The sequence below is a fragment of the Nanorana parkeri genome, unplaced genomic scaffold (genome assembly GCF_000935625.1).
Source record: "Nanorana parkeri isolate BGI_ZX_2015 unplaced genomic scaffold, ASM93562v1 scaffold1710, whole genome shotgun sequence".
In the NCBI taxonomy this organism is placed as follows: Eukaryota; Metazoa; Chordata; class Amphibia; order Anura; family Dicroglossidae; genus Nanorana; species Nanorana parkeri.
The window spans coordinates 103120-129409 of NW_017307978.1; the positions used below are offsets into that span (position 1 = coordinate 103120).

General features: G+C 42.9%; 1 protein-coding gene across 1 annotated transcript in view; it reads right to left on the reverse strand.

Moving 5' to 3' along the window:
* Positions 1-26290, reverse strand: part of LOC108799384 (electrogenic sodium bicarbonate cotransporter 1-like) — a gene marked incomplete at its 5' end in the record, with an annotated part of 300557 nt that overhangs the window by 91742 nt on the left and 182525 nt on the right. The window contains 4 exons of the mRNA XM_018571249.1: positions 2184-2297; positions 9202-9381; positions 10574-10623; positions 16148-16419. Of these exons, the coding sequence (XP_018426751.1) occupies positions 2184-2297; positions 9202-9381; positions 10574-10623; positions 16148-16419 (616 nt within the window). The remainder of the gene's footprint in view (positions 1-2183; positions 2298-9201; positions 9382-10573; positions 10624-16147; positions 16420-26290) is intronic.

Here is a 26290-nt window from a genome sequence, read left to right on the forward strand (position 1 = left end):
TTACTGACCTCCGCACTGCGTCACCTTACTGACCTCCGCACTGCGTCACCTTACTGACCTCCGCACTGCGTCACCTTCCTGACCTCCGCGCTGCGTCACCTTACTGACCTCAGCGCTGCGTCACCTTACTGACCTCCGCGCTGCGTCACCTTACTGACCTCCGCGCTGCGTCACCTTACTGACCTCCGCGCTGCGTCACCTTACTGACCTCAGCGCTGGGTCACCTTACTGACCCCCGCGTTGCGTCACCTTCCTGACCTCCGCGCTGCGTCACCTTCCTGACCTCCGCGCTGCGTCACATTACTGACCTCCGCGCTGCGTCACTTTACTGAGCTCCGCGCTGCGTCACCTTACTGACCTCCGCCCTGCGTCACATTACTGAGCTCCGCACTGCGCCACATTACTGACCTATGCACTGCGTCACACTACTGGATTCCGCGCCCTGCATCACATTACTGAGCTCCACACTGCATCACATTACTGACCCCTGCACTGCGTCACATTACTGACATCCGCACTGCGTCACCTTACTGACCTCCGCACTGCGTCACCTTACTGACCTCCGCACTGCGCCATCTTACTGACCTCCGCACTGCGCCATCTTACTGACCTCCGCACTGCGTCACCTTACTGACCTCCGCACTGCGTCACCTTCCTGACCTCCCCACTGCGTCACCTTACTGACCTCCCCACTGCGTCACCTTACTGACCTCCCCACTGCGTCACCTTACTGACCTCCACACTGCGTCACCTTACTGACCTCTGCGCCTTGCGTCACCTTACTGACCTCCGCACTGCGTCACATTACTGACCTCTGCACTGCATCACATTACTCACCTCCACACTCTGAGTTTATTATTATCGCTCCCACCCTCCGCCGCTCTGCTGGGCCTGGCCGGCCGCATCGAACAGTCAGCAAAGAACCCAAAGCAGAGGGTCAGGCAAATTGGGCAGCCGTCTCAGCCCATGCCGGGGCTTTGCAGCTGCCTAATTTGTGTGAGTGCAGACCGCCCAAGGCTGACAGCGGCGGCAAGATCCCAGAAGGAGAAGCCAGGGGAGTGCGTTGTACACCGGTGGGAGAGGGGGAGAGCTGGGGGGGGGGCAGTGGACACATAGGCGGTGAGAGAGGAAAGGGGTGGCACAGTAGCAGTGAAAGAGCCAGATGGGGGGGGGGCTTATTTTTTGGCAGTGCCTCTCCCGAGACTAGACTCTGGATCCGCCCCTGCCTTGGCCCCTGTCCGATTCCATCTGCCGGCGGCAGAATTTTGGAGCCTGCAGCTAAATGTAAACAGCAGGTAGTGGGCAGTGGAATAGCCAGCCTGCTATTGACTATTTCAAACTGCAAAAGCCAATAGCAGGCTGGCTATTAAACCTGTTTACTGCCTGCTGTCAATCAGCAGATGAGTGAAGCTGAAGGAGAAAGTTTTCCTTCTGCTCTGCTCCTCTGCTGATTGATCCACAGTGGCTGGAAACAATAGCCTCCACACTGCATCACATTACTGACCTCTTCGCAATAGCCAATAGCAGGCTGGCTTTTGTACCCGCCCACTGCCTGCCGTCAATCAGCAGAGGAGGACCTGAAGGAGAAAGTTCTCAGTATAGCTGTGCAGGCTCCTCTCCTGTACTGAAAATGCTTATCCTGACTTACTGTCCTAACCACACTGTTAAAAGCTTACTTTATGAGCTTTTAACAGTGTGCATTAGAAGCTTCAGCTCGTCAGATAAAGCCTGCTTAATTTCCTGGCTGGAGGCCATCCTGCATCATATAGCTCTTTCCTCCCTCATGGAGGCTCAGCATCATATGTGGGCATTACCTAGGATAGTCTGCATGCAAGTGCAACCTGCCTTGATACACCCACTCCTCCAGACTGACATCAAGGCATTTTTATATTTGCATAACTTCTATCCAAAGTTAGTCCACTTGTATATACAGCACCCTGCTGGCCCCTTATAGAGGCTCAGTATCACATGTGGGCATTACGTAGGCCAGCACAGAGCAGACAGGGTTAATTATGAAAAGTATTAACTCCTCATCCCCCTCCAACCCCTTCTTGAAATTACAGAGAATGAAAACATTTCTGTTATGGAGTTTTCAGAATAGAGCAAGTAAAATAATAAGCAACAAGTGGGAATACACTTTAAGTTCATAATAAACAATCTTTAATAAAATGCTGCCTTCTTACCTTAAATTCACTTGGAACTATAAGTTTGGGAGTTCCCAGACCACAAATAATATCCACAGCACAAAAAATGATAATTGTTAGTATCACTGAAAAATCTCCAGTCAGTTTGCGTACCTGTGGAAAAAAGATAACAGAATAAACAATCACATGCTCTAAAAAAAATGTAAACATTATACACTGCAAATAAAGCTATACTCCAGGCAGACATACAGTGCACAAATCAATGCAACTTTGTCTTCATAATACATCTTTAAATGTATTTTTATATTCCTGATTCTGTTATTACTACCTCTAACCTGTCAATTTGATTCCTTTTTTGGACCGACCTTACTAGAACGCCTTATGCCCTTACTTAGTAGTTGTTATTGTTGTTGTCCCTGCTCAACTCTTTGGCTTGGATGCTCTTGTTTCCCCTGACAATGATCTTGGCCACACAGGTCCTCCTCTGCTGATTGACAGCAGCAGAGGGCAGGTGTAATAGCCGGCCTTCTATTGGCTAATTGAAATAGCCAATAGCAATCTAGCTCTTCATTCCTATGCTGTTTTTTTTATTTACTTATTCTGATGGCAGGAGCTGTCAGAATACTAAAAAAAAACAGCAGATAGCAAGGGAAGCATTAACTTCTTTGCATCTGCCATAATTTCAGTGGGGTGCTCTCTTCCCCTTCCCCCCACGGGGCTATGACATGTACATTTCTACAGTTTACTGCATATTTGAATGTATTTTTTCTCCATCTATTTTATTAATCTATTTATTCATGTTTTTCTCTTATGGGGATATATTTTATATCGCAATGTTTTAGAGTGAATACGATAGACGCTGACTGTTCCCATTCTTGAGATGGGCAGTCTGGTCTATTCAGTGAATGGTGGTAAGTGGGAGTGTTTCCCGATTATAGATGTGACCCAGAATGTTGGATGCTCCTGATCCCCGATGAAGTCATGCTAGATCTAATGTGCATAGGGCAGAGCAGCTGATGTCACATTGGTCATTACGGCCGTCGGCCGCGGTCATTTGAAACTCCTGCATACACTCCTAAGAGAGATTCCATGCTGTGTTACCACTGATTTTATATGAGTCATTTTCTTTTAATAAAACATACTGTGTTTGGATGGTACGCGCTATGGTGTTTGCTTTCTCTTTTTGGATAACATGATCCTGGTATTGACAACCTATACTGAGGAGGCCTACAGTGCGTTAAAGATCTGAGGTTATAGTTTCCTCACTAAAGAAGTGAGATCTGTCTGCTGGTTTGATTACATTATTGGAGGACATCTGTGAGCGATTGGAGTCAAGGGCCCCCTCCCCTGGTTAAGAAGGGAATTGCCTGATTTGACCTTTTGATGGGGTCTATCAATAAGGTGAGCACTTCTATATCTGGTGTGGTGCACATGGTGCATTTGGTGATGGAACAAGAAATATTCATCACTATTGCTGTTTATATATGGACATATCTTCAGCGTTATGAACATTTACAGACTTCACAGCTAATCAATTTACTAATTATTCACTGACATTTGCCTGAGTCACATTCTTTTATTTTTTATTTTGCTCATTGTTGTAGCTCAGCACACTCAGTTATTCATTTTTTTTCACCTATACACACTCACAGTGGGTGAACATTCCAGTGCCTTGAAGATGTTAGCTTGCTTATTGGAGCAGCTGTGACCAAAATAAAGTAAATGACTTGAGAAAAGTGACTGTTGGAAAAGTAAGTTTAAAAAAAGCTGAGAAGCTCATGTCAGACTATTGGTGGATCAATATACAACATACTTAAAAAAAATCAGACCCCTCATCTATAAACAAAGCATTCCCCTTTTATATTAATACATAGCTTAACCAGTTGCCGTCCGCCGTTGAAAAAAAACGGACGGACAGCACAGCTGCATTGGCGGGTTGCCATCTCAACACGGCATTTTTTTTCTGCGTGCGTCCCTACGCACGGGCAGAAAAAACCAGTGCAATGCATAGAGCCGTTACCGGCTGTTTAACATATACACGATCAGCAGCTCTATAGCCTGCCGATCGTGTATATCTGCTGGCTGCGTGCCACCCTCGACTGCTGCCGCCGCCCCCCCTCCTAACCCCTCACCTTCAATCCCGGGACACACTGCCCCATCTGCGGCCCGGGACCGGCTCGGGAGAGCGTCAGGAGGAAGAGGGAGGGAGATCAGCTCCTTTCTGTGCGGTGAATGCAGAAGTGATGTGTATTACATCACTTCAGCATTCACCTGTCAGTCATCTGGCTGCTATAGCCAGAGAAAAGAAGCTGATGAAGCAGATCTCTGCTTCATCAGCTTCTTTTGGGGTCCCCAGGTGAAATTAGGGGTCCTAGAGACCCCTAATGTCTCCATAAAGAGGACCTGCCAGTGTACCTGTGCTATTATATAGGGGGATTGTTATCCCCCTATGTAATAGCAATAACAATAAGTGTAAAAAAAAATATAAATAAAAAAAGTTACAAAAAATAAAAGTCACATATAAAAAAAAGTTTAAAAAACCCCCCCAAAATGTTTAAGTCCCTCACCCCCACGTTTACGCACGTATAAACGCAAATATGCGTCCGGTGCACTAGCGCGCGTAAACGACAATTACGCTACACACGTTACATATCGCCGCGAACGTCGCAGTGAGAGCAATCATTTTAGGGCCATCAATCACTGATAACACTAAACTGATGAGCGGTAAAAGTTTTTAAAGCGTCACCTATGGCCAATTTTGGGTATTATTGTTTTTTGAGGTTTCGCGTGCGCATGCAATTTTAAGGCTTGACATGTTTGGTGTCTTTCTACCCGACGTGACCCCGTCTTTTATATTTTACCAAAAAATTTGGTAATAATAAATGTTTTATCATTTAATATAGGGGAAACTGTTTTTTTTTAACATTTCTGTAATTTTTCCTTAATATAGTAAAAAATAAAAACCACAGTGGTGATTACCGTATATACTCGAGTATAAGCCGTCCCGAATATAAGCCGAGGTACCTTATTTTAGCCAAAAAAACTGGGAAAAAGTATTGACCCGAATATAAGCCGAGGTACATACCACCAAAAGAAAGCTCTATCTGTCCCTAAAAAATGGTATCAAATTCATTTCAGTACAGCGTTGCATGACGGAATAAATGTCAGTCAAAGTACTGCAGCGCTGAATACTGAAAAATGGCCTGGATGGGAAGGGGGTTTAACACCGCGGACTTCAACTGGTTAAAGTAGAACTCTGGGGGCAAAAATAGTCTTGTAATGTAATGATGGCCATGACAGTCATGCTCCTGCAGCCTACTGATAATACCTAGACATATGGGATTTATTTTGAAAAGATTCATTATTCGGCACATTTTTGGAAATTCATACATTCGGATGCATACAAATTTCCGAATGACAGAAATAATAAATGCAAATCATTACGAATTTCCGATAAGGAAAATTTTGTATGCATCCAAATTTTTTTCCCGAACGAAGTTTTATTGTGTTAAGCATCAACTTTAAAAAAAAGAAATAAATCCACATTTTCGTAGCGGTAGCATGTACGAATTTTCATTACGAATGAATTTTCGTTGCAGCAAAGTGACATTAGACAAAAGAAAAAAAAAGCCTGATGTTCCCCCCAATGATGCCAGATCCTTTAGGTCTGGTGGGAATGTTAGGAGGGACCCCCCAAGTTAAAAATAAAAAAGGTGTTTGGGGTTTGCCCCAAAAGTCTTAACAGGCCCTTTAAATATGGTAGGGATTTTGAAGAGGAACCTCACCCCCAAAAACCGGCAGGGGGGAAAAAGTGGGCCCCCCCCCTAAAATTCCTACTAGACCCTTGATCCGAGCACAGGCTCGGCAGGGTAGGAAAGGGGGGGAGGGGCGATCGAGCACCCCCCCTCTCTGCGCCATAGAAAGACCATGAGTCCTCGGTTGTGGGGTCTGCAGGCAGGGGGGCTTATTTGCATCAGGTACCCCTTTAATTAAGGGGGCACCCAGATGCAGCCCCCCTTTTGAATGAGTAAGGGTCGCTTGTAAGGGTCATTCACTAAAGGGTCACTAAAGGGTTACAAGTAAATGTAAATAAAGAAACCACACATTTTGAAAACGTACTTTAATTGAAAAGAAAAAACAGTCAGTTTTTGACAATTCCGAATTTTTATTTTGGCGAGTTGGTGGGCGTCGTTCATCGTGATTGACGCTGGATTACATCGAGCGATCCATTTTTTTAAAATAAAGGCATTGTCAGAAACTGACTTTTTGTTTGTTTTTTTCAATTAAAGGACTTTTTTAAAATGTGTGGTGTGTTTATTTACTTTTAACCCTTTCATGAACGAGTAGGGGTACAAGTACCCCTTACTCATTTAAAATGGGGTGCAACGGTATCTGGGTGCTCCCTTAATTAGATGCAAATAAGCCCCCCGGCCTGCAGTCCACCGGGTCAGGGTTGTGGGGAAGAGGCCCTTGTCCCTGTCGGCATGGGGACACCCTCTCAATGCCAAGGGCACGTAGCCTGGTATGGCGCAGGGATGGAGGGAGCACTCGATCTTCCCCACACCCTTCTCCTGACCTGCCGGGTCTGTGCTCAGATCAAGGATCTGGTAGGAATTTTAGGGGGACCCCACATTTCTTTTCCCATTTGGTTGTGGGTGTGCGAGCTGGGGGACTTATTCATATCAGGGTACCCCTTTAATAAAGGAGCATCCAGATGCGGCACCCCTTCTTGTGAATGAGTAAGGGGTACTTATATCCCTACCCATTCACTAAAGGGTTAAATAAAATATAAATAAAGAGACCAGACTTTTAGAAAAAAAATCCTTTAATTGATTCACAAAAAAAAGCAACAAAGGATTTTTACAAGTCCTTTATTAAAAATCTCAAAAATTGATCCAACGACATAATCCAGGGTCAATCATGACATCCAGCATTGTCCACGACGATGACGAATCGGCGAAATAAAAAGAAAAAATATAATAATAATTAAAAAAAGCCAACTGAACTGTCCGCATGAGACGAACTCCCGCTGCAGTATGACATTCTGACCGATGCTGGCAAAATATAAACAACTGGGCGGAGCTAGCGCTGACATCACCTGTCTGCCCGCAGGTCCAGGACAAATAAAAACAAATGGGCGGAGCCAGCAGTGATGTTATGGCTGGCTCCTCCCAATTGATGTCATTTAATGACAGCCCTGTGTCCTCAAATAACCTGAGACATCGTGGCTGGCTCCGCCCAGCTGTTCTAAAGCATATGCATTCGGCTCAGCAAAACCACTCGGCTGCCTTAGGATGCTGTATGGGCTATTGTGAATAGCACGTACAGCAGCCCTGTGGTTCGACTGAACAGAGGGGCTCCGGCGGCCGAAGTGAGCCAAAGTATCAGCCGAAGCTACGGCTAGATCCTTCAGCAGGTAAGTGAATAACCCTTAGTTTTTTGTTTCAACGAATTTCATCATGTACACTTCTTTTCCGGATGGGTGTCTTTGAAATATTGAGCCTAATTTAGCCACCTTTAATGGCCTTTCCTGAACAGCCGGACGGGAGCCTTATAGCAGCGGGTGGGCGTCTTAAGATGTCCTTCCCCTCCCCCCGCTCGTGTGCGTCGCTCAGCGCGTACACGAGTGAGGACCTGTTATGTGAATTGGCTATCACATAGGAGGAGGCCCCTATGTAATAGCAATAAAGTTAAGTGTAAAAAAAAAATTAAGAAGCTAAAAAAATAGTCACACATAACAAAAATGTAAAATAACTTTTAATGTAAAATAATTTTTTTTTCAAAGTCCCCCCACATACACACGCAAACATGTGTCTGGTGCGCCTGCGTGCGAAAGCGATTATTCCGCCTATTGTGCCGCACATGTTACACATCGCCGTGAACGTTGGAGTGTGAACAATAATTTTAGGGCCATTAATCACTGATAACACTAAACTGATGAGCGGTAAAAGCTTTTATAGCGTCGCCCATGGCCAATTTTGGGTGTGTCATTTTCAGCGATTTCACGGGCGCTTGCAATTTTAAGGTTTGACATGTTTGTTGTCTATTAACCCCTTCTATATTTAACCAAAAAATGGGGTAATGATAAATCTTTCATAACATTTCATAGGGAAACAGTTTTTTTGTTTCAAAATTGTTTTGTACCGCAGCGCTGAATACTGAAAAATGGCCTGGCCAGGAAGGGGGTTTAACACCCTGGTCTTTAAGTGGTTAAATAAGCATATTTGGACATACCATCGCACCACCTTGCCTACAAAGGAGGTGGAACAACCCAATCATGCTGTATTCTCACAGAATCTTCTGTATGTGTACAATGCATGTGGAGAAGCGCACAACTGTTACAGCATACATGCAGCTAATTCACTTACTTAGTCACTAACTATCTAAATGCAAATTCCAGAATCTGAACATATAGAAGCTATGTGGTGGCATACATGAAACAAAAACGAGATTTTCTTAAATGCTTTGGGGCTTTCTTACATCTTTTTCATGTAGGAATGATACTGCATGAAGTGCACACTGACATGATTGGAGTTGAGTGTATAAAACAAAAAAAAATAAAAACAACAGGGATGGGCTATGTGGGGGTAGTATCTTGATGAGTGTGCAAATGTCCATTTACTCATGTGAACTCACAAGAGAAATAGCCAAAAATTATTTAATAAATTATAGGCACTAAATGATCAACTCAAACAGAGAAAGGTTTATGTCATAGTGACAATTCCAGGTACAAAAGCTGAAAATGAGGCCCTTTTGCCATGTATGATTTCTTTCTAGCTCATGCTTCATAATCAACCTTTACTTCTACCAAGCTGCATCAGGAACCGATCCAATTATCCACCCTCTACCAAATGCATCACCAATGGCACCCATAAGGCATCTGAGTAGAAAAATCTTTCAAACTGTTACAGGTTTGGGAACCATTTCCCACTGTAAAAGATGGGTGGTTTGCTGCAACACAATACACTATAGTATTGTGTCCACAGCTAGAAATAATTCTCTATATGCTTTTAAACAATTTGTATTTACTTCAGTTATAATCTGCTTTATTACATACCGCTGAAGATAAATATCTGCTTCTTTGGAAGCTTTTTAGTGAAGTTGTACACAAAAATGTACCAAAAAATAGGATGACAGACATAAGAAAAACATCTGGCACATAGTTGCAGCTGTTGCCCTCTATAAATCCTCCCAGCTCCATGCACTGATTTTGTGTAAAGTTTTCAGGTTCCTTATTCTAAAAGAAAAAAAAAGTTGAAAAGTTAGAAAAAAATTAGCAGTTATAAATAATCATAAATATTTCTAAGCCACAGCATCAGCTGCAAAGTCTGTGTTTTCTTAATCCCAAAAAAATACAACTCTTAAGAACACTCTAAATGATTTCTTGAGAAACTTATAAAAAAATAACCAAAACATAAAATACTGATTAAGCAAAACAAATGTATTCCCTTCTCCCCAAAATACCAGTTTGGCACACTAGGGATAAGGGCTGGTATTACTATGAGCCAGTGGTGTACCGGGAAGGGGAAGGGCACATTACTGCAAATAATTTTAACATATAGATGAGCACGGGGGTTGTTTAAAAAAAAAATCCACCCCAGTATCAAATATATAATAAGATTTTACTAATGAAATGCTGTCTGTAGATTATTTTTTTTTTTTTTTTGAGAGAGAGGTCTGTAAATAAAGAGACAAAGCTCTTACAGCACTGGTGTTCAATATGCCTTTTATATGTTTCTACACTCAATTGAAAAATAATTTAAATTATTATAGCGCAATACGCATATTATAATATGGTTTACGTGATAATGGCATCTATATTCACTCTCTGATCAACAATATTGCTCACAGGTTCACTCCAGGCACAGGTCCCAGCTACCTCCTGGATCCATCATCTCCCTCTGCTGCATTTTGAACCCAACCACAGCTTAATCATAGAGAAAAAGTGGGGCAAAGAATAAAAAATATATATATGATTATATATATTAAACTCTCATCAGACTTTTAACCCTTTTACTGCCTCTGACACAAATATTATGGCAAGGCTGTAGTGGCCTGTAAACAAGGTTTTTCATAAGTCTGTTTACATTTTGTCACTAGAAATGTAAAAATGTCCCTAAAAATATGTAAAATGTATTTTGCTTATTTCAGTTATTTTGCAGTTAATCAGTACATACAGAAACTGTAAAGTCTAGCCTGGGCCTATTTGAATGAACCCTGGCTGTGGAAGGTTTAAAGAAAATTCTAAATATTGCAATATCTTGTCACAAAATACAAGTATGTTCATGTCCCTTCCATTTCTTCTGAATACTTGTTATTTATTTATTTTTGCTATCCATTAAACATTGCAGTGATTAAAGAAAAGCTCATAATGCATTAAAACATGGAAAAATATTGGTTACAATTAAAAATAAAAAGGTAAAACATACCTCCGGAAAAAAGGAGTCATAGGATGTTAAATTCCATAAAGACCAATTTCCTAATATGAAGCAGAAACAAATAATTATAAATAAAGCCTATTTATTTAAAAATAATTTTAATACCTATTCCAAAATTATTTAATTTATAATAAAGGCATTTGATATATGTGCAATTGTCCCTTAGTAGTATTTAAAGCTTATCTAAACACAAAAGAAAATGTAATATATTGTAGCTTACCAACCCTTAAAGGTGATGGATGGATCAATTTTCTCTTTTCAGGCTTTTTTCCCCCTTTATTTTCAACCTGAGATTCACATGCCCTGTCCTAGGGTGGCAACGCTCACTTACTGCACTTTATAAATGGAGGAGTAGTGTTGTAACCCTAGAATCCTATCCTGATTTGAACTACAAATAGTTCACCCTCTCTTCATCTACATTACATAGCCGGTAACTACTTTGCATTCCACAGACCATAGGTGAGAAAGCTGGAACCATTGTTTGAGATTTCAGCTCAGTGCATAGGAAGTTACAAGGACACAAGATTTCTAACAGGGTCAAAATGTACTTTTCTGTAATTGCAGAAAATGTACGCAGCTTAAAAAAGAAAAATGTATGCTACCACCCTGGGATTTATACTTTTTTGTCCACTAGTCCAGGTGCCTTGTACTGCCCTCTCCCCTGCACATTGTGCCACCCTCTTTTTTTTCCAACACACACAGCATATAACACCAAAACCGATTCACCAAGACTTGCAATATTATAATTATAGCAAGATCATGATCATTCAGATTTTTATTCACAACCAAATAAACACAATTGCCAGTCACATATTCACAGAGATAACATGTCCACAGCGACACATTCAATCCTGTACTAACAAAACTAGAACCATGTCAGCAGAGACACAATCAGTGCCATACAGAGGCAAGCACAAACATGTCTGCAGCGACGTAATCATCACCATTCTCACACAAATAAAGATATGTCCCCAGACACAAAATTATTACTTTATTGGCACACCCAACTTTTCCCTAGAGACACAATCAGCACTGTACTGACTAGGGATGCAGGTTTTTCGGTATCGAGTACCGATTTTCTTTCTTCGGTACTTGCCTATACCAATTACTGATACCGGAAGTCCCATTAAGGAAGCTGGATGGCGAGTCATTACCCGTCCCCCACTTCCTGATTTGCCGGGAAGCCAGCTCCATGCTTCCTGGTGATGAGGGAGCATGGAGCCGGCTTCCTGGCCAATCAGGAAGCTGGGCGGCTTGTAATGACTCGCCGCTCAGCTTCCTGATGCCGTAAGTTCCGGTACCGAGATAAGTATAAGGAGCATTTGGGTGAGTACTTGTCCAAATACTCGGTATTGGCACCAATATCGATACTAATATCGGTGCATCCTTAGTACTGACAAAACCAGCAACATGTCAGCAAAGACCCAATCAGTGCTATATTGAGACACAGACAATTATATTTGCATAGGCAGAGTGAGACTATACTGACAAAACCAGAAACAGGTCCACAATAATATGACCCCAGAAACACAATCAGCACTGTACTAGAACAGCTAGAAACAGGTCCACAGAGACACAATATGTACTACATTGACAAAAAAACATAAACATGTCAAAGACACAATCAGTACCATACTGAATCAAGCACAAACATGAAATAGTAACATAGTTGGTAGAGATGAATAGGTCCATCCAGTTCAACCTGTGTGTATGTGTGTACACATGCCACTAATAGTTCCCATATCCCTTTAGATTCTGTGTACTTAAAAACTAGTCCAAGTGTTTCTTGAATTTATCAATGCTTCCAGTTGATACCACTATCTGCAGTATGGAATTCAACATTTTTACTGCACTTACAGTAAAAAACTTCTATGCATTCTTAGATTAAACCACTTCTCGTTCAACCTCATGTTGTGATGTCCACAGAGAAACAATATTTACTGTTCTGACACAAATAGAAACATTTCTGCAGACACAGTGTTAGTACTTTACTGACTTGCCAGGAAACTTGTCCTCAGAGATGCAATTGGTTTTGTACTGACGCAGCCATAAACATTTCTGCAGAGACACAATACCATATGGACAAAACCAGAGCCAACCCGACAGACAAGAAACATGTCCCAAGAAATGCAATTGGTACTGTACAGACACAGCTAGTAAGACGCCCACAGAGAAACAATCAGTACTCTACTGAAAAAAACAGAAATATGTCAGCAAAGTCACAATCAGTACTATACTTAGGCAAGCACAAACATGTATACAGAAACATAGACCATACTGCCACAAACACAGAGACACAATCATTACCATTCTGACACAGCCAGCAATATGTCCAGACAGAATTGGTACAATACTGACAGAATTAGGAGTAGGTTCACAGCAATGCAATCAGTACCATGCTGACACTGCCAGAAATAGGTCCTGCATAATTTTTTTTCAGTGCCGTGGTGGAACATCAATCCTGCACTGGAATGCAAGCCGGTCGGCTCCCTGCGTTCAGGGGCGGGAGGGGGCGTAGCGGTGCATTGAAGTCAATGGCACAGCATCCACGCCCCCCGCCCGCAGTGCGATTGCCCGCACCCGGAATATAGGCACATTAGTGCCTGCGTTCCAGTCCAGTGCGATCTGCAAAAATGCAAGCACGTTGTTCCAGTTCATTCCAAAGGCCTAACGTTCTGGAACGCAGACTTTGTGGTGTGAACCAGCCCCAAGTCCAGAGTCCAGTGCGTTCCTATATCCAGAGTCAATTGTGTTCCTATGTCCAGAGTCCAGTGCGCTCCTAAGTCCAGAGCGTTCCTATGTCCTGAGTCCAGAGTCTGTACTGGAGGGCAGGCTCATAAAGAGAACCTGTCACCTCTGAATGCCATCACACATGGGCTTGTTAGCTCCTGTGTAATAGCAATAAAGTTAAGTGAAGAAAAAAAAGTAAAAAATAATAAAAGCCTGATGTCTCGGGCAGAGGGCCTCAGGAGGGGTGCGGAGGTTCCCAGGAGGTGGGCATAAGCTCTAACGAGGGGAAGATGTGGGGGCGGCAGAAGCACTGTAAGCAGATGCCATGTGGTTCCCCCGAAGGCTGCTGCACGGGACCTAACACAGCCGAATCAATTTGAAATATTAAATTGCTGAATGGCAGAGGTCAGTTGTAACGCAGAGTGTAGTAGTCAGTTGTGGGGAGGAGGAGCTGTGTGGTACAGGTGGATCCTTTTTTACAGCAATGCAAAATGGCATAGGCTACAGAGGACTACACAATACTTTAACCACTTCAAGACTGTTTAGACCCCCTTCCTGGCCAGGCCATTTTTCAGTATTCAGCGCTGCGATACTTTGACTGATGTTTATTCCGTCATGCAACGCTGTACTGAAATGAATTTTATAAAATATTTTGGGGACAGATAGAGCTATCCCTCCTCGACGGGCCCCCATCTCTGCGCTGGCAGTAGACCTTGGTTGTGTGCATGGGATACTGCCCCTCACCTCTCTGCACCCCACCTCTCTGCACCTTCCTCTCTGCGGCCTGGAATTTCTCTACGATATTCTACTAGAACACAGCAGTCCCGGTGTCCCGCTTTCATAACCTGCCCATGTCAATCACTTCAGCTCGGCCCAGAATGCTAGGACTACAGATCCCAGCAGGCCATGCGGGGGGGGGGGGCTCTACAGACAGGCCAGTAAGTAAAGGGAATTGTAATCAGGGGGCAGGGGCCACGGGCCCTCTGGCAGTGCCCGACTGCCCGATTGGTCAGTCCGCCCCGTGGCAGACTTCCCTCGTGAAGTGTCCTCCTCTAGCAATATGACATCTGTGCTCCACTTTCTCACTCCACTATCACTGCTACCATGTTTTCTCAGTCTTATTTTGGGCCCAGAGTCTTCTTTTCTGTGCTTAGGCAAGATTATACACTGAGCTGCTCAGGTGTGTCTGTCTGTACAATTAGCAATACATTTCTAGCAGGCAGGGAAAGAGCTTTCATAGTAGAAGAGACACACTTCTTATTAAACATTATTGAAAAATTATCTAAATTTAAGATAAGTGTCAGGATAATACCTTCTTACCATCTTGTCTTGACTTGTAACTGTAATGTCATCCCTATATTGTAAAGAGCTGCGCAAACTGTTGGCACTATATAAATCCTGAATAATAATAATAATAATACCTCTTACATCCATTTCTGTTCAGTTAGATGTCTGGTGTCACAACATGTTATAAAGAGTGACCAGTTTTTAGTCTGTAAGGTGTTACTCTGATCCTGACTGAATCAACCACTCTGAATGGGAACAAAGATTACCAAACATTTTGTGGTTCCTACAAGTACATGTGTTATTGTACAAAAAAATATTCTTTTGTCCCTGAGCATCCTAGGCATGTATCTCCATGTCCACCTTGCATCCTAGGACTAGGTTTTACATAGAGGCCTTGACAGCTGTTCAAATTATTTTACGTTCTGTCCCTTCCTGGCTCTAAACCTTAGCTGCTGTCATAAAGTTGTCAAATGCAAGAGCCTTTACTACCCATTGACATTTGAAGGGCAGGGTTGGAACTTAACAGCATAGTGTGAGGAAACTACCTGTGGGCTGTTCGCTGTACCCTCTTGTTAGTGATTCTGTTTCTGTTGTGGTTCTTTCTGTCCTCCTTGGTATTGGTGCCAACTTTTGCTCTTACTGCTTCCAGATCCTTTTTTCATTACATGTTGCTTTTGCAATCCTATCTCCAGAGTGTTCCCATTTCTTAAGTCATTGTGAAGTTCCTGTTCCTGTATTCTTGGCTCTGTGTCAAAGTTTGACTCCTGCTTTCCGTCTGTTCTCAGTCTGCCCATTGCTCTCCTTGCATCTAATCACTTGCTTGACCTGACCGTGCTAGAATGCAGTCTGTCCTGACTTAGACTTTGTCATTTTGACTACACCCTTGCACGACCTTTTGGCTTAGATGATCAGATCTGGGCATTCTTGGCAACAGTCTTTATGCTCTCACTTCAACAACTCCACAGTTCATAGTTTGACTCTACTTAAACTCTGTTATCCAGCACAGTCCTGGAGGCACCCAAGTACCAGCACACACATATAAAGTGTCCTTAAAAGGTAAAGGGTGCCCCAGCAGCGGCTTCTTCAGGACTTAGCACAAACCTGACCTTTACACATAGTGGGCACAGCTTTATCCATACTTGTTCATAAAATGAGGTCCAATGTACAGCCTGGGGCTAAGATTCAAGAAGGCCCCAAAGGGACACTAATTGATTTAAAGATTAGCATATGTGCACGGTGCCTGTGTGTAACAACTGTTGTTATCTTATCAACCTTTTAGGCTATATCATGTTAAAGATAAAAATAAACAGTTTCTCAGGAGGAGAGCTCTCTCTTCCAGGAATACCCTTATGAGAGGAAACTCTATGATCCCTTTCAATTACAAAAGCTGAGGTGTCCTGTTACCCAACAGGGTAGGTGGTATAGTCTGTCTATGGAAGGTACTCTTAAATAAACCTCCCCAGAACATGTCTAAATAGCACTCATTCTTTATCTATTTCACACTCCAAAAACAAAGAAAGTATTATTATGATAAACATTTGTTTTTACCTGTGCCATTTACAATACATTTACAGCTGTAATGGGTTACATCATTTACACTGTATTTCCAGTTAATAGGAAACTGATCAGCCAAGTTCAACATCTTCTTTATAGCATCATAAATGAAAATACAGCTTATCAGTGCACAAAAGCTCTCTTCTGTAAATCGAGTGAAATACTGCACCAAGTACGCAGAGTTGGTGGCCACTAATATAAGGCAGTAGAATGCTACCCAAAGTCCAATCCATAGTCTAAATTCCAAATATTCAAAATGATAATCCCTGAAAAATAGAGATTAATTAGTAATGAAAATATATACAAAGATATAACTGTCTTGATAAACAGTGCATGAAATGTATAGTATAAGCCATAGTGACTTCAGTATTTTGTTTTACATGCCGCATATCCAAAGAAAAGAGCATGCCTGGCTGTTTGGTGTAATGAAATGCTGACAGGGCAGGGTGACATGTCCAACTATTTTATGTACAATGCTGCTCTCACACAGAGAGAAAAGCAATTCTTCCATGCAGTCTGCTGTCTATTGTTCAGATTTGAGACCTGTGTGAGGAATACCCACATATTACATCAGCAGCATGACAGCTCTCCCTGCAGTTCAGAGAACTACAGGTGGAATGTTTCTGACAGCTAGACTGAGGAAGAAATGTCTGGATGACTCTGGTCATCATACAGACTAGAAATCAATTAACAGCATTTGTCTGCATGCAAACTTCATACTGAGAAAAGCACAATCTCTTCTGAAGACAAAATAAATAAACTAGGACCATAGACGGGCACAACCTATTGCATTAGGGTGTTCACCTAAAAGTACAAACACACATTATATATATATATATAACAGAAAATTGTATACTTACCTACTGGTAATTTTCCTTTCCTGACGCCAATACATGGCAGCATACGAATGGGTTTAGCTCCGCCTCTCACCCAATCACAGGACCAGTTATACTATAAATTAAAAAGCACGCCTCCCAAGGCCACCATTTTTGTAACAAGTACTCAATGCGAAAGCCATGGGAGGGTCCCGTATGCTGCCATGAATTGGCGTCAGAAAAGGAAAATTACTGATAGGTAAGTGTAAGAGTCCATGGCTTACTACGCATGCGCCAATGGAGCGTTGCCGCAAGAGAAAATCCGCGCCAACTGCGCATGCCTCAAAGACACGTCAGTGCACCAACCCGCGCATGCGCAGAAGACCTGATGGAAAAAGGCAGGAAAATGCCCAGGAGGCGCACAGGAAGTGACCTCAACCTGATGGAAAAATGCCCAGGAAGTGACCTCAAACTTCAATCATCACTTCCCTATATAAGCCAAGCCCAGACACTGCCAAATTGCTGGATTATCTTCAGTCCCCCCTTGTTCCTATGCTAGTGTGTGATCTGTCTGAACTTGTTGTGACCTGGAAACCTCTTTGACTACTCTTGATTGCCTGCCATTGACCTCGGATTTGTACCTTGACCATTCTACTTCTTTGCCCCTTTTGTACTCAGCTGCCAGATTGGAACCGACCCCGGCTTGGATCTCGACCATTCTTCTGATTAACCCTTGTGTACTTCGTTGCCAGAGTGGACCTCGGCTAGGATCTCGGACTAAGGCTTGCACGGTGCTCCGCACCCCTGGCACCCGTGCCACTCGGTGTCCACCAAGTCTCTGTCTCGATCTCCAGAGACTGCAAGGGAGGCCTCCCCACTACTTCGGTCTCACCTCAGGTACGTGGCTCCCGTGACAGTAAGTATGCAATTTTCCGTTTTCCTGACACCAACATGGCAGCATACGAATGGGACATAGCAAGCAAAAACAAGGGCCGTTGAGATATTTATTTTCACAATATATATTTCACAATTGTTAAACACATTCAGAACCAAACTTCACCATGGACAAGACTACTGGATCGACCCTGTAATGGGACAGGAACATATACCAGGTTACTGCCTTCCAGTATAACTCTGGAGATACACCACTAAATCTGTCCATAAGGATGACATCCTTTAGTAGAGTGAACCCAGAGATTGATATGTGGCACCATCTGCTTGATCCAGCAACAATGCATGTGCTCTAGTGGATGCAGAGAGCCCCTTTATGATACCACCAGAAAGATAAACAGATTGACCTGAAAGAAGGTGACCTCAATGTACTTTCTCAACATAGAAATCGCATTTAAGGCATGATCTGAAACAAAACTTTATTCTTGAATATTGGCAACATTGATGTCCTATTTAGATGGAAGGATCTTCCATCCTTTGGATGATGCTGGGAGAGAGATGTAAGATTATCCTGCCTGGGAAATGGTAGCAATAAGATGGTTTGCAGCTTAAGCTTGACTATCCAAGACCCTCTATCTGAGGGGATAGAGGGTCTTGGATAGTCTACAAAACGCTCAAACATGAAAATCCCATTGTTTTCTATGGGTATGGTTCACACCTTGCCGTATTTCAGCCCGTCTGAACGCGGTACAAAACGGCCTACGCCTGAAAAGGTACATGAGCTTCTTTGAAGCGTTTTTGTTGTGCGTTTCCACTGGGATACAGCCAAGTAGCCCTCGGAAACGCGCGTTTTGCGCACGTTTTTTTAACCGTGAATCGCGGTAGAAACGCGCGTCACGAAACGCGTCGACAAACGTGCATATTTGATACGCCTAGGTGTGAACAGAGCGTAAGGGAAAATGAAGCGACTTTCCTGAAGAGTAAATTCTTGCTCAGGCCTTAAGAGCTGGCTTATCAATAACTGAGCTGCCCATTTTGTCTCAGGAGATGCGGATGGAGGGTACAGACACCCAAGTACATATTGCTTGCCTGAAGAAGGTCTAATATATCTGTCATGGCAAGGGGAAGAGAGTCAAAACCCTTTTGAGTTTGTGAAGTCTATGGATGTATTATTCCATACAGTAGAATATGTGACATTTAGTATGTGCTCTAGCATACAAACAAACAGTTTATGACTGAAGATGAGTATTCCAGGCAAGGCAGACTTTACTTCCAGCCTCCAAGCCGCTTAGGGTAATTTAGGATGTGTTTGGATGTAGCATCTAGTGTAGAACGTTAGATAGAAAACAGCTGTGCTAGGAATCAAATAACACTCTAAAAGTAGCTGTGCTTAATAGGCGAGTACACCCAAAATAGGGGGGGAAAAAAGCACTTCGCTTCACAAACTCAAAAAATATATTCCTAAAATGTGAGAAAAATTTTATAAATTGTGAAATTATCACAAAGTGATAAAACATTTTTGTGTTATCCACAACAACTGTGTGCACAATGCCTGTGCTAATAATACTTCAGAAAAAACTCTTGGTCTAATGGTCTAGACACTATAAGCCATAATAAAGTGAAAAAAAATGGGAATAACAAAAAACATAAACTTGTGCTAGTACATCTCATAGAATGTGTACATATAGAAATCCTGTATTAACCCTTTCGCTGCCAAGCCCTCCGGAACATTTTTCAAATCAGCTGGCCAAGCCATTTTTGAATTTTCTGCAATTTTTTCCTATTGATTTGATTTTCAACTGCTGCGTTGCTAGCGTTTGTAAAAGACCCCCCAAACCATATATTTTCTGAAAGCGCAGGCCCGGTAGAATAAAAAGATGGTGATACTAAATTTGTAGGCCCTGCGATAATTGCGCAAATGTTTCTCAAATTAATATTAAACCGATAAAAATACACAATTCAATTGTTAAAACACACCAAAATCAGTATCCGTGCACAAAAAAAATAATTTTCTGACTAAATCTAAAAGATAAAACTGTATTGAGTTAATAAATAACAAATATTAGCAAATTTGTAATTGCGCCTTTTTGCGAAAAGGTAAAAAAATGAAGGTATGCAAAACTGTAAATAATCGACTTATGTAAAAAATTGTTTTGGTGTTTGTGTTGTGATAAAATGATACAGGTGTATATTTAATTGCAACACAAGGTATCACAACGCATGGCAATGAGTCACAAAGCTTTGCCATGCGCTGCCACAGTTAATTTAATGTTTTTTTTTAAAGAAAAAAAATAAATAAAAAAGATCATGCACTGCGATGCGTTCTAACAACGCACTGCAGCGCATGTGCATGGTGTGCACCACAATATGTGTGTGTTATGTGGGGGGAGGGAGGGGTTGTGCTTTTTTATTAGTTTTTTTTACACATTTTTTATTTTTTTTTAAATAATTTTATTTTGTTTTACATTTTTTTTAAACATTTTTTATTTATTTTTGATAATTTTGTATTTTTTTTTTTTTTACTGTTGGGGAGGCTACGGTGAAATGTCTGGGGTCTAAACAGACCCCTGACATTTCCCTTTTGAAATAGAAAAAGAAATTGAGGACACCAAATCCTCAATTTCTTTTTCTGCAGCCTCAGCACTCAACCGACAATGTGATAAAATTGTTATAAATTGTGAAATTAAAACAAAGTGATAAAACAATTTTGTGTTATCCACAACACCTGTGTTGCACAATCGCTGTGCTAATAATTCTTCAGAAAAAACTCTTGGTCTAATGGTCTAGACACTATAAGCCATAACAAACATTGAAAACAAATGTGAATAACAAAAAACATATACTTTTTATTCCACAGCTGATATAATCCCTATCTCATATATGCTGGAATTCCATTTCTCATATCTCTGCTTCTACCAAGGATTTGAAAACTTCTATGTGATGATTCGAACTGTTTTGTGGATTGTTCAGGACTGCAATAATTCAAGTTTTTATCTACTGTAGAATGTCTGAATTTTTAGGATGAGTAGAAGATTCCAGGGTCAGAGTCTGCAAGAGAGAGAACCCTGGATGGATGGGCTACAGTCAAATGATTGCCATCACCCTACCTGGATAAGCTTTCCCTGTTGGGGAACACTGTTAAACTTGATCAGTGCCTAATGTAGGGTGTTCCTGTGGACTGCCAGAGTATGAGCATGCTGAACTATCAGCAGGATGTTGCCACAAATAGAATAATACTTAAAGCCTTGTTCACTCAAGAAGGCAGTAACTGGATGTGATATTTGGAAAATGACCGAGGACTGTGGCGAGGTCAAAGGGCAGATAAACAACTGAAAGGGGAACTTTAGAATGGCAAGCAAGACATTTGAGAAAGTACAAGTGTAAAGGAACACCTCTGCCAGGCACAACATCCTATAGCTTGTTGATGGCTTAAGTGATTGAATAAAGAGATTCCATATGCAAGATCTGTATCCTGATGCCCCTGGTCCAAGCATTCAAAACCAAGACTAGCCTTAAGTCTCCTGGTTTTCCCACTAGGAACAAATAGAGGATAAAAAGCCTAACATTTCTGGACTGAAAGATTATGATACACCATTTGGATATGTGTACATAGAACCTAGAATTTTTCTTACACCAAGGAATTCTGATGGGAATGAAACTGACTGGAAGATGAGAAGAAAAACTTGACAGTGTCAGTCTTAAATTCTTAACCGGACCCATTGGTCCTGAACAGGATATGCTGAAATGTTGTACTATTGTACAGATACAGTTGTGTAAAAAAAGTGTTGGCCCCCTTCCTGATTTTTCATTGTTTTGCACTTTTGTCACACTTTAATGTTTCAGATCATCAAACAAATTTAAATACAACATGCAGTTTTTAAAGGAAGGTTTGTATCATTAAGGAAAAACAAAATCCAAACCCACATGGCCCTGTGTGAAAAAGTGTTTGCCCTCTAAACCTAATAACTGGTTGGGCCACCCTTAGCAGAAGAACTGCAATCAAGCGGTTGCGATAACGTGCAATGAGTCTTTTACAGCGCTGTGCAGGAATTTTGGTCCACTCATAGTTACATAGTATTTTTTGGTTGAATAAAAACATAAGTCCATCAAGTCCAACCTATTGCGTGTATACATTTATGGTTGAGCTGGTGTGTGCGTGTGTATGAGTCCATGTGTGATTTTGCTCTTAGGAGTACCTGTAACCCTGTTATGGTCTCCAAGGAAATCATCCAAGAGTTTCTAGAATGATTCCACACTCTCAGCTGAAATCACTGCCTTTGGCAGTGAGTTCCAGACCTTAACCGCTCTAACTGAGAAGAACCCCTTGTGCCCCTTGTGCTGGAATTTTTTTTCCACCAATTTTTGGTGGTGGCCAAACATTATTAACAAACTCTTTACGGTTAACCCCATAACAAAGACTATTTGTTATGGGGTTAACCGTAAAGAGTTTGTTAATAATGTTGCTGTCACCATTGAACAGTTTATACAAGAAAATCATGTCCCCCCTTAATCTCCTTACTTCCAAAGAGAACATATTTAATTTTAACAGCCTTGTTTCATAGTTATGGTCCTCCAACCCCTTAATGAGTTTGGTTGCCCTCCGCTGGACTTTTTCCAGCTCAAGGACATCTTTACTGGTACTGGTGACCAAAACTGGACCGCATAACCCAGATGAGGCCGAACTAGTGATCTGTAAAGTGGCAAAATTATAGATTCATCCCTGCAATACATTCCCTTCTTAATACAAGACAGGACTCTACTTGCTTTGTTTAGAGCAGCCTGGCACTGCGAGCTATTCTTCAATCTGTGGTCTACAATGACCCCCAAATCTTTCTCCATTTCCAACTACCCTAGTGGCACACCCATACGTGTAAAGCCCATTTGCCTATTTTTAACTACAAAGTGCATTACTTTGCATTTATCGACATTGAACTTCATCTGCCATACAGTTGCTCACTCCCCTATTTTATCCAGGTCCTCCTGTAATGTTACAATGTCTAAATCCGTGTCTATTACCCTCCCAATTTTTGTATCATCAGCAAACACTGAAACATGGCTATTTACTCCTTCCCCGATAGCATTAATAAACAGGTTGAAAAGCATGGGGCCCAGCACGGAACCCTGGGGCACGCCACTCATGACCTCAGCCCAGTCTGAAAAGGTGCCATTAATCAATACTCTTTGTACCCGTTCCTGTAGCCAGTTTTCTATCCACGTGCACACTCTTTTATCTATACCCATAGACCTTAGCTTGTATAACAAGCGTTTATGTGGCACCGTATCAAATGCTTTGTAAAAGTCCAGATACACTACGTCCACCGGCCTCCCTCCATCCAGAGCTCTACTTACCCCTTCGTAAAAGGTTAGCAGTTTGGTCTGGCAAGAACGATCCTTCCTAAATCCGTGCGGGTTATCAGTTATTATGCCCTTATCCTGAACAAATTCCACTAAGTAGTCCTTAATAATTCCCTCTAACAGTTTGCATACTATGGATGTCAGACTAACTGGTCTGTAGTTCTCGGGTTGGCATTTTGACCCTTTTTTGAATATAGGTACCACATTAGCCCTCTGCCAGTCGCTTGGCACTCTACCAGTCATTGTGGATTCCTTAAAAATGAGGAACAATGGTCTCGTTATTACCTGGCTGAGTTCTTTGAGTACCTTGGGGTGTAGATTATCAGGTCCTAATGCTTTATTAGCATTAAGTAGTTTCAGCCTGTGTTGTATCCTGGTTTCGGTCAACCACTGAGTTATATTTTCTGTTTTACTATGTGTTTTATCATGTACATTAAACCCGTCTTTTTCCTTGGTGAGTAAACAGAACGAGAAAACAGGAAAATTGTATTTCATACTTACCGTAATTTCCTTTCCTGTCTAGCTCCATGGCAGCACATGAATGGTTAATCCCTCCCTCCTCCCCTAATCAGGATTGTATCTCATAAATTTGAGTGAGTCGCCCAGCTAGCTGTTCTATAACTAGACGACCGATCGGGTGGGCCCTGTGCTGCCATGGAGCTAGACAGGAAAGGAGAATTACTGTAAGTATGAAATACAATTTTCCTGTTTTCCTGTTAGCTCCATGGCAGCACACGAATGGGAAATAACTAGCCAAAACACTGGGAGGGTACGCAAAAATGTTTTAATCATACACCCATAGCCGAAGAAATAACCGAACGGCCAAAACCGACAGTAGTCAAGGCGGCCGGATCTACACAATAATGATTCATAAATGTGTGATGAGACGACCAAGTGGCCGCCTTACAAACAGTCTCCAAGGACACGCAATTTGCTGCTGCCCAGGACATGGAGAGACTCCTCGTGGAATGTGCTGAGATTGCAGAAGGCACTGGAAGGCGTTTAGCCCCGTACGCCAATGTGATAGCTTTCACCACCCATGAAGTAATGAGTCTACTGAACGCCTTAGCGCCTTTTCTGGCACCTGCTGGTACCACAAAAACATGGTCTGTAGACCATAATGCCTCAGTGGCCGAGATATACTCATGCAGTGTTCCTGCGACATCCAAGCGACACATGCGAGGATCATCACTGGCCTGAAAGGTAGGAAGAACAATCTCTTGCCGCATATGGAAATCTGTCACTGCTTTAGGAATGAACCCAAGCATAGGAACTAGGACCACCCTGTCTGCCAGGAAGGTCGTAAAGGGTTCTTTAAACCCCAGAGCGGCCAGCTCAGAAACCCTCCGAGGGGATGGCAACCAAGAAGGCCGTCTTCAACGTAAGGTGCCACAGCGACAGTGCATCTCCAAAACCGTCTGAGGCCAGAAAATCAAGAACAAGAGGAAGGTCCCATTTAGGGAACTGTCGTACTCTGGCCTGCCTTACCCACAATGCAGCTTTAAAGAACTGCACCACCAGGGTATTAGAAGCAAGTTGGAGGGCAGTAATGGCTGATAACGCCGAAATCTGACCTTTGAGAGTGCTAACGCTCAATTCCATGTCCAACCCCTGCTGCAGAAAGTCCAACACATTTCTGACCTGAGGGTTCAAGGGCGTAAAGCTCTGTGCCAATGTGAATTCCTGGAACTTCTGCCATACCCTATTGTAAGTACGGTTCGTGCTGGCTTTCCTAGAGCACAGGAGAATGTCAATGACCTTGTCCGAACAACCTAGCGTGACCAGCCTCCGCCTCTCAACATCCAGGCCGCCAGGCAGAGCTTCATAGGTGATGGATGCAGAACTGGCCCTTGAGGCAGAAGGTTCGGTAAGAGCGGCAGGGGTCGTGGGGCCTGCACGCTCAGCTGGTGAAGGAGAGGGTACCAAGGCCTCTTGACCCAGTTCGGAATGACTGCAAGGACTGTCACATCTTCTCCGCAGAGTCTCTTCAGAAACGGAAGGATCAAGGGAACAGGTGGGAAGGCATATGCCTTCTGAAATGTCCACGCTGTCGTGAGGGCGTCCTTTGACATGGCTGGAGGGCAAGGGAACCGCGAAAATAGCCTGTGAACCTTGGAATTGATTTGGGACGCAAAGAGATCCACCTCTGGAACGAAGCTCCAGGCCACCAGATCCTGAAAGACCACTCATTGTTGTCCAATGCAACCCGAGATAGATAGTCTGCCTGGAGATTGAGGACCCCAGGAACATACACAGCTGAAATGTGGAGTAGATTGAGTTGGGCCCAAGTCAGAATCGGAGAGACTTCCATTAACAAGGAGCTGCTGCACGTTCCACCTTGCCTCTTGACATAAGCCACTGCGGTAGTGTTGTCCACCTTCAAGAGGACCGATTCAAGAGGCCTAAAAGCTAACAATGCTTGAAAGATCGCTCTACACTCCAAAACATTTGAGACAACTCCTTTCGCCTGAAAGTCCCAACTCCCCTGGGCCAACTGGCCCAGACACGGAGCCCCCCACCCCAGTTCGCTGGCATCGGTGGAAATGATCGTCCAGGAGTTGGGTGGAGAGACTGACAACAAAGGAGATTGTAATACCTGAACCACCAATTGAGGCAGCTCCTCATTCGAGAAGTAATCCAGATCAATTGGTTGAAGGACTCTGTCCCCTACTGACTCAAAAACCCAGTCTGAAAAAGACGAGACCTCCACTGGGCCCACTTGACCATGGGAATTGTGGACACCATCGTGCCCACAATCTGAAGACACTGAGATGCCGGAAGGCGATCGTGAGTAAGCGCCACCGACAGGCGGCAGAAGAGAGACCGTACCACGTACCGTATCCAGTCTGGCCCCTAGGTACACTGATCCTGTGAGGTGGCTCTTCTCCAGGTTGATGATCCAACCGAACTGTTCCAGAGTCGAAACCACACATGAAAGATACGGACCCCCTGTTCTCGAAGCAAGGCTACCACCGCCAGAAGCACCTTGGAAAACACCCTTGGAGATGTCGTGAGCCCAAAGGGAAGGCTGTGGAACTGATAGTGCTGACCGCATAGGGAAAATTGAAGGAAACGT